Genomic DNA, 13892 nt, shown 5'->3' with positions numbered 1-13892 from the left:
GGTTGTTACCCACGTGACCATTGAAGTCTCCCAGCAGGACAACAGAGTCTCCAGGTGGGGCACCTTCCAGCACCCCCCCCCCAGGGACTCTAAGAAGGCTGGGTACTCCGAACTGCCACTTGGCGCATAAGCGCAGATGACAGTCAGGACCCGTTCCCCGACCCTAAGGTGCAGGGAACAAACCCTCTCGTCCACCGGGAAAAACCCCAACGTACCGGTAGCAAGCCAAGGAGATATTAGAATACCCACCCCAGCCCGCCGCCTCTCACCAGGAGCAACTCCAGACTGAGACAGAGTCCAGCCCCTCTCCAGGAGACTGATTCCAGAGCCCAAGCCATGCGTAGAGGTGAGCCCGGCTATATCTAGCCGGTACCTCTCAACCTCACGCACTAACTCAGGCTCCTTCCCCACCAGAGAGGTGACATTCCATGTCCCTATTGCCAGTCTTGGCAGCTGGGGGTCGTCCGCCAGGGCCTCCGCTCCTGGCCGCCACCTGGCACGCAATGCACCCAACCCCTATGGCGCCTCCTGCGGGTGGTGGGCCTGCGGGAGGATGGGCCCATGTCTCCTCTTCGGGCTGTTCCCGGCCGGGCCCCATGGACTAAGGCCCGGCCACCAGACGCTCGCCCTCGGGCACCCTCCCCGGGCCTGGCTCCAGGGCGGGGCCCCGGTAACCCTATCCCGGGCAGGGTAAACTGTTCCCTCGATGTTCTTTTCATAAGGGTCTTTCAATACCCATCCCTATTTTTCAGTCTATATGAAGTTCTAAAGATGGCTCCAGAAATTAGTGATTTGTATTGTCAATTAAGTCGTAGTGACAAAACAATATGACTACAAGAGAAGATTGATAGGGAGGTAACTTGCTATATTTTGACCTTTTCCTTTTATCAGGTTGTCTTCCTCATATTTCTTTAGATAGCTCTTACTTTGGCCTTTCTTCACTAAAGGCCAACTTTAGCTAAGCTGCGTGGGACTTTGGGAAGATTAGTTTTATTTTGTGCTTGCAGGTGATTGCTTAAACATCTGTCTTTGATTGTAGGCTAACTTCAACTAATCAGATTAATGAGCCATAGGACATGGGGCCTGTAAAAATAAAAAATAAACCACACCGTGAGGGGTTTTGAATGCTAGCAAGCAGTTAGTGTAGCTAAGTGCTGTGTAGTAACTATTTTTGCCCTCTGAAAAGATATTGCCAGCAAAAACCACCTCCAGGGAGTTGCCACACACACACACACACACACACACACACACACACACACACACACACACACACACACACACACACACACACACACACACCACTTTAAACTTAAACTTACGGCAACATTATAGATGGCCATGCCCACAGCACGATGATCATTGATTTTCTCTGTAGAGATGGACTTGGTCTCATAGGCGAGGAAGATGCCAAGCAGCAGTAGTAAGCCTTTATAACCATATACCACACCTGCAGATTAATTCGATAATAGCAGTGAGGAGCAATTCAGCTTGTATTTGCTGTTTTGGAATAGGTAATATATGAAACAGATCCAGTATATGGGTCAGTTTTATAAGGACTGCAGTTCTGACTGTCTTTTAACTTGGTTGAAATGCACTGCAAGTGCAAGCAACAATTTTGATAAAAAGAAAATTTGAGAGAAATAGTGAAGGCACGTTGAGCTAGTGTTCTGCTCACCAAGCCAGGTGTTCATCTTTTCTGAGTTGCAGTGCTCCAGTAAGGGCTGGATCAAAACATCAAGATCCCCCTTGGGAGCTTCTCTGGTAAATTTCTGCTCCAATAAAAACACAAGAAAAAGAAAAACAGGTAAACACAATAAACACACAGGTCAAGAACCTCACCAGCTACAAATTCAACAGCCTAGGATTGTGTAATGTTCTAAAAGCCTAAATGTTTGACTGGAAATGAATGTTTGTTTTAGTTAATGAATGTTTGTCTCGCAAGATTTACATGGCTCATGAAGATTTACTCATTAAAGTGCTCCCTTTTTAGTGCATGACAATTTGAAACATTACCATTGGTCTCAATCAAGGTAGCACTATGTTGTATAAAACAAATTTGCAAGGAAAGAAAAGACGTACGAGTCTTATGAAAACAAAGAAAACAAATGTTTACAACTAAAGCAAAGTTATCTACATGGGTACTCACAAAAAACTGTTACAACTAAACCAAAAATGAAAATGCTCATACCTCCACTGTGATGTGCAAAGGATCAACAATCTGCCAGATCATGAGGGACAGGATGTCGATGCCAAGCAGAACGCCAACAGTCGCATAGAGTTTCCATGGTTCCAGGTGCTGCTGGGAAAGAGAGTAGTGGTGATCACTAAAGCAGGATGATGAGGGATCAGAAAAACACATAAATCCTCTCTTTTTGATTTTGTGAGAGAGGGATTTATGAAGCCATAAGTAGACTAGACCAAACTGGATGTGAAAACAATAATCCATCATTAACTGAGGCCAATTCAATCTACCCTCTAAGCACTTAGTCATGGCAGGGGAAGAGACAAAGGGACCATACTGATGATACTCTTTTTCTTTGTTTTACATTTAGAGCTGTTGAGCTGCCACTACTTGAAATATTATTTACACTTTCTATTAACTTAAAATAGACTCTCACATTTCCATGTATTTCTACAGAATCTAATACAAGCATGTTTGTTTATTAGACGGCAATTGCCAGTGGCCTTCCAGTGTAGAGCATAGTGCAGCTAACTTCTCAGATTAACTCTCCAGGAAATTGAATGCACCACTCCATTAAACCATCCCTAAATCCGTTCAATGGAAACGGATTGTGGTAGTAAGTGTCTGTCCCAGAATTCGTGTCCTATAACCAAATTAACTGTTTTTTGAATAAACCAAGATTGCTCAACCTAACCTTAGTCTTGGATGCGATTTTCTCTCATATAAATGTGATGCTATGAGACAGACCATTTTAAAAACAACAAAAAACAAAACAAAAACAAACAAACAGAATCATGGATGCATTTGGCAGGTCATGCTTATTGGTTTCTCTTCTCCTCGCTGTCTCCTGCCTGCCTGGGCGGAGCTCATTATTGGGCTCCCGCCTTTGGCCCACACACCTGCTCTGATTGCCACTTCCTGCTGCTTATTAGTCCTGTCTCCTTGGCCACTATTTGAGGCCGTGAGCGTCTCATAGCAGAGCTGTTGAACAACCTGAGTTTGTGCAGCCCCATCTTAATCTAATTTTTGGTCGCTGTGTATTTGTGGCTTGTATTAATACTCGTTTCTGTATATAGAAAACGGACCAGGACCAGTTTGTGAACCTTGTTCCTAGATCCCTGAGTGCGGCAGTGTGAGCTGGAGCGTAAGAGGCGAAAGTGTGAGTGGCAGAAGAGGAGTGTGTGTGAGCGGAGGAAGTGTGGACATGAGATTGCTGAAGGAGATGTGTGGATTCCCTTTCCCTCATCCCTCGGAGCCTTGGACCCTCCATCCCATCCCACACCTTGTATATATTCTGAACCTTGGTGAAAATTGTAAATAAACTCGTGAACTCTTGTTTTCAGAGCTGTGTCTGCGCCTGAGTCTGTTCGGTCCATTGTGACATTTTCATTAGAAAATAAAGTTTCATTTTATGAAAAGGTCAAGAAAAGGATGGTATTAATATATATATTTTAAATTAACTGAAGAATAAATCTTGTTCTTTATGTCTACTATGTGTAAGTTATGTTTAGGGTTTCTTCTTCCTATTTCTAAGATTAACTAGTTAAACTTTACTTTGTCTGCAACTACATCCATACTGGGATTTCAGGGGTCTGTACACTATTAATGGGAAAAAAAACAAGCCCAGAATCCTTTCCCTAATCTCTGTTTCTACTATAGTCACAGTATGTGTGTTATTTAAAAGTGTGACTTTTAAATAACACACAATATTTTCTCTTTAATAACTGAGCAGCAATATAATATTAAACACACTTGTTATTTCAGCCTTTATTTGGGGGGGGTAATGGTAATGTTAATGGTAATTAGTCCCATGGAAACATTGCTAGCTTACTTCTTCCACACTATTATTTCAATTCCTGCAGTCAGAATCGCTTTTGCTTTCTTTGCCTTGGCAATGCAGACTTTTCCACTTTCTCAGCTTAAACTGGAGACAAATATGTTTCCAGAGATATAGAGATTTAGAGAAGTGGTGTGACGGTATGCAGACAATATAACGATTGCAGGAAGGGAACATGTGCTTGTGGACTTGCAATGAATCTGATTAACTAAAAAGACATATGGTGGTTAAGAACAAATTTAGGTGGTGTTATGAGTCTGACAGTTTTACCCTGAATGTTTCCATGCGCAAATGAGTAAATCTTGTGCAAATTGTGCGGTTACAGCCAAGATTTGTGGTCAACAGGCAGCTTCCCATTTGACTTTACAGTAGAACACTGGAATGCTCTTAGTATTGTACAAGTGTATTTAGTTTTTCAACAAACTGCATAAAGTCCCATAATTCAAATTCAAAGAGCTGTCAAATGTAAAGTTTCAACTCCCTGTCTCATTTACCTTCTTCTTATCCTTCTTTTCATCCTTCTTTGTGAAGACAGTGTGAACCCACCAGATCTTGGTGAACATGCTGCCATATGCAAGACTGAAACCCAGGCCAAGCAGCCACAGGCGAAACTAGTGGAGAAGAAGAGACATGAAAGGTTTTAAGATTACATTGATTAATATATCAAGTAGATGAATCAACTAAGCTCTTCAGTCATTCTTCATCATTAAGCCCTGTTTGAGTTTGAAATGACAAAAACCCTCTGTGAGGCTGTCAATCCTGTACACAACCCTCTGTGATAGAGCAGTGGTGACCTGCCTGCTATGGGCAGAATAAGTCAGACAACTGACATCACAAGGAAGAGTAAAAGTTTAAGTCAAAGTCTCATCAGGGAGGAAGGAGTAACAATGTTTTACTATAGGATAATATCTGTTTTTCATTCCACTTAAAGAAATCTGAAATAGTTTGAAGACTTCAAAATACAGAACAATTAGTTGCTTTATCTTTTTGTCCCGTTGATACAGAATTTGTCAAGGCCAATTCATTTATACAACAACCAGCCAAGTAGGGCTGGGCTATATCATACCGTTCACGGTAATACCGGTGTAATTTTGGGCAACGATAGGAAAATGAAATATCGCGATAGAATATGGGTAAAACACACAAGAGCAGTGCCTTTGTTTACATACGCACATGGCGGCGACGCAGAATCAGGAGAGCGAAAGTGGATCGTTAAATGAAACGGATGAAGCAGAACTGGTTTGTAAAAATGCTGCAACTTCAGTGGTGTGGAACTGGTTTAGCCTTTGTCCGTCAGATACACAACAAAGCACTATTTTTGGTAGAGCATGCTAGCGGGCCGTCGTTATTACTGTGTTGTTTGGAAAATACGGCATACTTAAAATCGATCCTTTGATTTTTCTGAAACTCGACAGTGCCCCTTATAATCCCATGTGCCTTATGTATGAATTCTGGTTGTGTTTACTGACCTGGAAACTATTTTATGTACACGGCGCTTGAAAATCTGTCAAATGTTTTAGTACGACTTTGCTGAGCTACGAAGCCGCACCGCTTGATGGATTGTCGGAGCATCACGGCTATCGTAGGCGGAGCCTCGCGGAGTGATACGTACTGTGCTTCAACATAATGTTACCGTATTGTGTGTGTATAACCTCTTTTTAAGTTTTGTGGATATTTTACATGGTTATGCTGAGGATATGTCGGCCAGTTTCCACTGGAAATGCCTTTTGGTTAAACTGTCAGCAAGGAATTTGCATTTGCACTGTTACATTTTATATAACTTTAATGCACATAAAAAACAGCTGCTTGTTTAAGTGAAAATACATTGATGGGTTTTTTTGCACTAATAAAGTTGTGGAGTTGTAAAGTAATTTTTCTAGTGCCAATTATATCGTCAGTTATATCATTATCGCAAATTTTCAAATGTATATCGTGATAAATATTTTTGGTCATATCGCCCTGCTCTACTTCCAAGTCTAACTGGTGTCATGATCTGGGTATGCTATTTTTTTTCTGTTCCTCTCTCACTTCTTATGAGAATCTTTCACTTTTTAGGTGGAGTTCTGGGTTCCTAGGGTCAACCTATTGGCCGAATCCTTCTGCTTGAGTTGTCCTCCCACCTGCTCTGAATAACCTCATCAAGCCCTGGATGGTACAGGAGGGCACCACCATATTGTCTTAGCCGTCATAGTTGTGTCTCTCCTAGCTACTTCTGCTTCAGTTTCCCATTGACAAACTTACTGTTACTCTGTCTGCCTTCTGATTAGGGGTGGGCGATATAAACGATATACGATAGAAACGATATAAATTTGGCCAACGATAGAGATTTTGACTATATCGCTCCATCGCGATAGCGCATGTTGATGATGTCATCAAGCTGCGCCTGTTTGGTCGAAAGCATCGCAGCGGTTACAACCATTATCATCTGCAAATTATGCCAGTCGACAGTCATAGCAAAGAGATGAAGCACTTTAGAAATATGGGAAAGCCAAAAACTGCGCTTCCTCCACTTCCGTAACATTGATTCATTAATGTTGAATTCTCTTGCAGCTGCTCTATTCCCATGTTGTTGCAGTATATTAATAACTAACCTTGTATTGTGGATGAATGATCTCAGTTGTTCTCCTGACTGAAGTTTGGCCCGTGTATAGCATCCTGCTATGCGATTGCATTTGTCCCTGACCACCAGAATCCCTCACGTTAACTTTTATCGAGTGGAAAAAAAATTGGCGTTCATCCTCCAGCTTCACTGTGCTAATGTTATGCTAACATAGCTGTGTCGCTAGCAATCACGTAGCACAACATTATATACCAGGTAGTCGAACTTCAGTAACCCTGCAAACGCCACTGCTGTTTAGTTTTCTGTCTTCATTTATATTGGAAGTGGTAGCAGAGCTGTACGTTTTAATTAGTTTCAGAAATCTCTCAGTCAGAACATGGTATGTCATGTTTCGGTGGAAACTAGCGAGCTAACTTCCTGTTAACTTCTAACTCCATTTTTAAGTCTCAGTGTTCGTTTGACTTTGGGACTTGAAGCGGAAGGAGTTTTGGACCCAGATTACTCCGCGAAGCTCCTCACTACGGCAGCCGTAATGCTCTGACAATCCATCAAGCAGTGCGGCTTACCAAAGTTGTATTAGAACATTTTTTAACAGATTTTAACAGATTGGTTCGAGGTCAGTAAGCACAACCAAAATTCATACATAAGGCACACTCTCGATTTTTGAGAAAATTAAAGGATTTTAAGTGTGGAAAATACGTTATACAGAAGAAAATAATATATCGCGATATATATCGTTACCGCACATGCTTCAAATTATCCCGTGATATGGATTTTAGGCCATATCGCCCAGCCCTACTTCTGATTGTCAGCCTATGCCTTACCATGCTAACCTGCTCTGCTCCACTCCTGCTGTCCTGTGTTATCCACCTGCCACTCATTTTCTGAATTTTGTAGTTGCCGTTCAGTAAAGAACGATAATTCTAATTAGCACTAGGAAATTAATCATCAGTGTTAAAAGTCTTTAGCTAAATCATTGTGTTAGATGCAACTTTAAAAGTGTACCTGGCAGATGATAGGAAACTGCTTCCTGTGGACATGAAGGCCATCAATACCCAGAGGAAAGACAGCAGCCAGAGACATCATGCAGCCTACTGCTGTCATGTTGTTAAGGTAGGGCTGAGAGTTCTGAATGTACCTGGAGCAACAGCACCAACAGTTATTTTAAAGAAGCAAGTAGAAACATAGTGTATGTATTGGGATGATTACTTTTAAAATGCATTTCACCACAAACCAAAGAATGCATGGCCTTCAGTGGAATTTGTGATGTATTCCACTAGAATACTCATAGTCAATAAAAAGTGAACCCTCTGGTGCTTTGAGCAGTAACGAAACCTCATAAAGGTTTGAACTAAATGCTGACACAGACAGCGAAAATGATTCTTTGCAACACAATGCACACTGTCTCCAATGATGTTACCCTTTCTATGACTACTTGTAGAGTACTTATAGAATATTCTATGATATGACATTTAATTTGTGTCATATCATAGAATATTAACAAAAGATTTAGCTGATTTATTTTTACTGCAGCTCAAAACAAAGTAACTCTCAGTCAGTCCTTGTTTACTTGTTTCAAATGACTCAAAAAGCTTTCTAAATGTTTTGGTTCTTCCTCAGCATCACCATTTCTGCATAGCTCTTGCGTGGGTAGTATCTCGCCTCTTGCATAACAAAAAATGTATTTGCTCTATTGTTTATATAATTAGTACAAAGTGAAAGTAGAGTTGAGTTTTTGTACCTGACGTTGCTGTTGTAAATATTGAAAGTGAGGCAGACAATTCCCAGAAGGATTCCCAACCCAGCAAAGACAGACACAGACACAAAGAGCTTCTGAGACAGGTAGCGAAACTCTTCAATGACCACTGTCTGGTCTGCAGGAGGTCCAGAGCCTAACAGACACACAAAACATGAAGGTTAAGAACACTTTAGGCAACAAAGGACATGAGCAAGTGGGATCAAGGGGAAACTAATTAGCAGAGCAGAAATGCTAAATGCATGCCAGTGTTTGGTCTCCTGTCAGTTTAGTGTCTAGCAAAGCCCATCCTCCAAGAGCCATTAATGTTAGTAGTGAGTCACACACAGCCACATAATATGTGGCCCCATTGGCAAGGTTAATTTACCATTCACATTGCAACCAGCACTAATAGGTACAGAAATGCAGCTCTGGACTAAATGTCTGGATTATTTTTTTATTAACTGATTTCCACGTTGTTCATGAGTCCTTTCCCAGATTTGCAAAGTAACATTATGAATCCAATTCACCTGATTTGGTCCAAATCACAGTAACAAAAGATGCACTGGAAAGGTAATAACAAGACAACCCCTCGAAAACAGAATAGTTTTTTCACATGTTACTAGTTAGTATAGTAGAATGTTATTAGAAAAATATAACAACAGCAAATAAGGACTGTTTGCACCTTATGGCTACAAGTCACAAGAATAGGCTGGTTTTAAATGACAACTGGCAATGATAAAGCATTGTTGGAAAGTTTTGTTTGACTCGGACCTAATATTTAGCATGAAGGGGTTTTTTTGGCTTTCAGGACTTTCAAAGGTTCAGAGTACCCCTGCTATCAGCTGTAGCCAGGGAATCGCTACTGGAAACAGATTTATTGAAATTGTCAGACGTAGGTAGACTTATCAGCAACTGAAAAGTTAACCAACCCGGTAGAGACCTCCAGAGATACATATAAATATACATTTTTAATTGTAGTTATTGTCACAGTCCTGAGTTTTGACCTATTGTTTTGAGTTTGTTTGGGCATTTTGTATTACGTGTTTTGCATTGTTTGGTCTTGTTCATGTTTTAGGGAATTAGGGGATTATTATGTTCAGTTTTGAGAGCCCTGGTGCTAGTTCTTAGTTCTTTGAGTTTTGTTCCGTTTCATGTTCTGTTTGTCCCACTCTCTTTCTGTGTCCGTGTGTCTGTGTTTTTGTGTCTGTCCCGTTCTCTCTCCTTGTGTCCCTCATGCTCGTTTTGTGTCCCTCGCTCTCTACTCTCTACTCTGGATCAATGATTCCACACTGCTCATTGGAAGCACCTGCTGCACCGGCTCCAAAGATGTTCCTTCTTCGAGGTGGAAACGGGGTTCTCATTGTCAGCAATCCTTTCCTCAGCAAGAGACAGTTTTTCTGCCTGAGCCTGCGTCAGCTTTGTTTCTGAGCTGGTTAACTAAAGAACCATTTTTTCTGTCCCTAAGTTGGCTAGTTCTTCTCTGCCAGTACAGACAAGGAATATGAACTATGGACTGTGGCCAGGATGTGGTCCCTGGTTCAGCTGCAGGGGAGAGGTGGAAGAGTGAGCTCAAGAGGCGGTGCCAGGCAGGTGAGTGGACAGGTTGTGGTGATGCGCTGACAAGCTCTCTACTGTTTTAGTGACGCTGGAGTGGAGAGGAAGGAGGCTTCAGACGTGTGCTGGGGAGGAGCAGTAGTGGGACATGCATGTTTGTCAAACCTGTGGAAATACACTGCTGTGTGGCAAAAAGGAATAAAGAGACATTCCGTGCACACTGTGTGTGTGGGGTCTGGTCTTTCCACATATGCCTTCAAGCTGGGCAATAAACAAATGTGTGAAAAAGTGTAATATTATTCAACTGTAACCACTGTTGCTACCATGATATTACTTGCATATTAAGGGGTTTTTACTTTGGTAATTGAGTGGTAATAACTTACTTGCTTCTTAAGACTTAGTGACTACACCCTGATATGATGTAAGAATGCAATCAAACTGTTAACAAAGTGTGATTTTTAGGACACAAAATCCTAACATTAGCTGGTGTAATGCTAGCTCTCATAGCATGTCTATTCTGGTGACAATAAATAACTGCAACATCATCAGGAATAAATAGGTATGTTTATGTGTTTCTGTGTGTTCGAGTTTTGACTTGAGTTCACGAGATGAGGCTTGCGGTGAGGAGGATGAGGATGACATTTTATTAAGGTGCTGCTGGTGTTGTGTCTTTTCTTTGCGTTTTTTGTTTTCATATTTTTTTGGTTAAAACAGACATTTCACATCAGCGCCTATAATATCTTTTCTCTTCCACCTTTGGTGATATTTGCATGGGGCGATCTCTTGTCACATAAGTAAAATGCAATTAGTCAAAACAGAGATGTCGCTCGCTGACACTGTATTCAAATATAGCTACTGTGTTTGTGTGTGTGTGTGTGTGTATATACACTTTAAGAAACTGTCTGCCACATTAGCATTTTACATTGTAAGCACTGCTTCATTTTAGCTCTGTTTTCGTGTTAAAGTTTTAGGAAGCATTTTTCACCCTCTGTGCAATGCCTTGTAAATACACATTCTGCAGTAAAAAGACTAAACTGTAGGGAGCCAGGATCATAACTCATAAAGACTATGCACTGTGCAAGTGAGTGGGTGTGTTTGCTGAAGGGAGATAATCTACCTGTGTGTGTGTGTGTGTGTGTGTGTGTGTGTGTGTGTGTGTGTGTGTGTGTGTGTGTGTGTGTGTCCTTTGGGAAATGTGTTCTCCTACATTAAGACCTCTCCCTGCCCCTTGATGGTAGAATCAGGATAGTATGTTACCATGACAATTGGCTCCATAACGGTTACAATTACATTATGTGAGAAAGCCAGTGATTGTCAAAGAGACTGAAAGAATGAAGAGGAAGTATGGAGATGAACAAACACTTGAAAATAAAAGTGAGAGAGAGAAGAGAGAAAAATGACAGGTTAGACAGATTTATATAGATAAGAAACTAATGAATCAGGATGGATTATGAAGAAAGAATTTGCAGAAGAAAGAGACAAACATGAGGAACAAGGGGAAAACCTGTATGTCTCGTACAATACCCATTGCTGGAACACAAAGACACGTAAGAACCAATCTACAACAAACTCACAGTAAGGAGGCCTAATTCTGTCATGTCACCACCACAGCTACCTTTGGCACCAACCAATTATAAGGACAGGATGGACAGCAAGGGAAGGAGAGCAACTAGACATGTCCCTTAGGGTGACTGCCCATCATGACTGCATTACGTAACAAGTCCACTTGCTGAAAGCATCTGGCAACTTACAGATGTCCCTCACTTGAATATGCATGACTGCAAAAATACAACATATACAACAAGCCCTCCCTTGAAGGTTTGTCATACCAGAGAGAGGCCACTTGGATGACCTTGTTGTCTAAAAGTTACACTTTACACCCTAAGGAGCTACGAATGACACTGAGCACATTTATTATTCATGACTAGGGATGGGTATCATTTAGGTTTTATCCGATACCAGTACCAAACCGGTACTTTTGAAATGGTGCCGGTGCTTAAACGGTGCTCGAACCGGTGCTCGAACCGGTGCTTAAAGAGTGGAGAACACACACTTTGTCCAAAAACCTCTCATGTTTAGCTGTTTTTTTGTAAAAAGATAACAATGTTTGCCTTTTCTGCAGCTATAGAACATATATGGTATCACTCTTGGCTGGAAGCAGTGCTTAATCAATGGAAAAAACACCAATTTTGTCTAAAAACCTCTCATGTTTAGCTGTTTTCCACTTTTTCTTTGGTCATTTTAGCCTTTTTGGCCAGGGTGAAGGGAGTATCTGCCATCAAACAAGAAGACAGCCGCATGTAACTACGATGGTGTTTGCTAGTTCACCTTACGTGCATTAATGTAATAACGTGGTTAGCCTACTCAACGTAAATTACACACGAACAACATTAAGCTACTCACGCAGAGAAAAACGGCTGCTGCTGCCATCATCATCCTCATCATTTCTGCTACACTGGCAGGGCTAGGGGCCAGGACTCTACTCTTCAGGTTCTTGGGGGATGTTGCTAACTCCGGGTCCGATAACAGGCAACACACCCGCAGTAGATGTGCACGTTGTGAGGTCTCGCAGCAAGCTATGGAATACTGTGCATTTCTCGGCTTTTAAAAAAACGCTATGCGTCACCAGGTGTTTAATCAGATTCGAGGTGTTACCTCCTTTGCACAGCATCACCTTAAAGCACTTGTTGCAGGCTGCTGAGTTTGCATCTTTTGCTGTGAAGTACAGCCAGACTTTTTAATCTGTAGCTCTGCTCTAAAAGAACGTATGTACCTGGGCCCGCCTACTATCCTCAGAAAGGTAAAATGATTGGCTAGAATCCAAAGTGTATGACTCTCAGGAAAAAAAGCACCGAAATAAAGCACCGAAATGTGCTCTGCTTTTCGGTCTGGTTACTACTGTTTATGTCAGAACCGGTCCCATAATGGCACCGGATACCGGTACCCATCCCTATTCATGACTGATAGCAAATTAGCCCCCATTATAATTCACCTTGTTTGGAAGAAAACGATCTCAAGAGATGACAAAGAAAGTAGGTAGGTGAAACATATCTGTGTTCAAAACAACATTAGAGGTGTAACTTCCATCTCCCTCATGAATGCAATGTGCATGCTCTTCCATTTTGTATGGCAATAGCAAACTGCATCCCCCTTTGGTGTTAGTGCACATAACTGGGCATGTGCTGTCACCTCCATTTCAGCTGTCAGTTGTAGTGGTACGCAGTGCTGTAGGTAATCTTTTTTGTTGTTATTGTTATTTTCCAATATGAAAAGATATTCACCACTTATAAAAACAAAACTGTAACAAGTTCCAGATAAATGTTTGGTTTTATGTGTTACTAAATAAATTTAGTATCAGGCACATTCTGCAGCTAATTTGGTTAATTGGGTTCAGGTCAGTAAGATGATTGGGTAATAAAAGAGCATCTTACAAAGGCAGTGTTTCAGAAGAAACAAAGGTTAGCTAGACTGCAAAAAACGTGTCTACAAATTGTGGAACAGTTTCAGAATAATGCTCCACAATGTAATACTCTAAAGACTATCAATATGTCATCATCCACAGTAAATAATATTAAAATTCACCAATCTGGAGAATCCTCTTTGTGAAAGGGACAAGGCTGAAAATCAGTATTGGAGGCTCATTATCATCAGGACCTCTGGTGGCACTGCACCAAAAGCAAGCATTGTGGGGAATTAGGGTGGTAAATATAGTAAATATGATACATAAACCTCAATTTTTAAATAATGTTTAACCTCCTAACACCTGAACTCTTCCAGAGCATGCATTTTTAATTTAATATTAATTTAATATTTAATATTTGGGCATATTGGGGCCCGATGAATGTAAAAACAAAGAATTATCAAATGTTTTTTTTTTTTACCTGATTTTTGTTTCTAAGAAAAATGAGAGCCACAAATGAGGATATTTGTTAGAATTTTGATAGAACAGTGGCAGTATAACATCCTCATAAGTGGATATCAGGCCCTTGTAGGCAAGGCAAGGCAAGGCAAGGCAAATTTA

General features: G+C 41.1%; 1 protein-coding gene across 3 annotated transcripts in view; it reads right to left on the bottom strand.

Annotated features, from left to right (window-relative positions):
- gabbr1b (gamma-aminobutyric acid (GABA) B receptor, 1b) overlaps nt 1-13892 on the bottom strand; it is a 113433-nt gene that overhangs the window by 30331 nt on the left and 69210 nt on the right. For 2 of the 3 annotated variants that reach the window (XM_026155859.1, XM_026155857.1), the window contains 6 exons: nt 8321-8471; nt 7585-7717; nt 4514-4630; nt 2189-2299; nt 1676-1769; nt 1320-1447 (listed from right to left, as the gene is read on the bottom strand). In XM_026155859.1, the coding sequence (XP_026011644.1) occupies nt 1320-1447; nt 1676-1769; nt 2189-2299; nt 4514-4630; nt 7585-7717; nt 8321-8471 (734 nt within the window). The remainder of the gene's footprint in view (nt 1-1319; nt 1448-1675; nt 1770-2188; nt 2300-4513; nt 4631-7584; nt 7718-8320; nt 8472-13892) is intronic. The other variant, XM_026155858.1, reaches the window with a different exon arrangement.

Source organism: Astatotilapia calliptera, chromosome 22 (assembly GCF_900246225.1).
Source record: "Astatotilapia calliptera chromosome 22, fAstCal1.2, whole genome shotgun sequence".
NCBI classification, from domain to species: domain Eukaryota; kingdom Metazoa; phylum Chordata; class Actinopteri; order Cichliformes; family Cichlidae; genus Astatotilapia; species Astatotilapia calliptera.
Note: the sequence above shows the minus strand (reverse complement) of the source record. Positions and strands in the feature narration are given on the sequence as shown.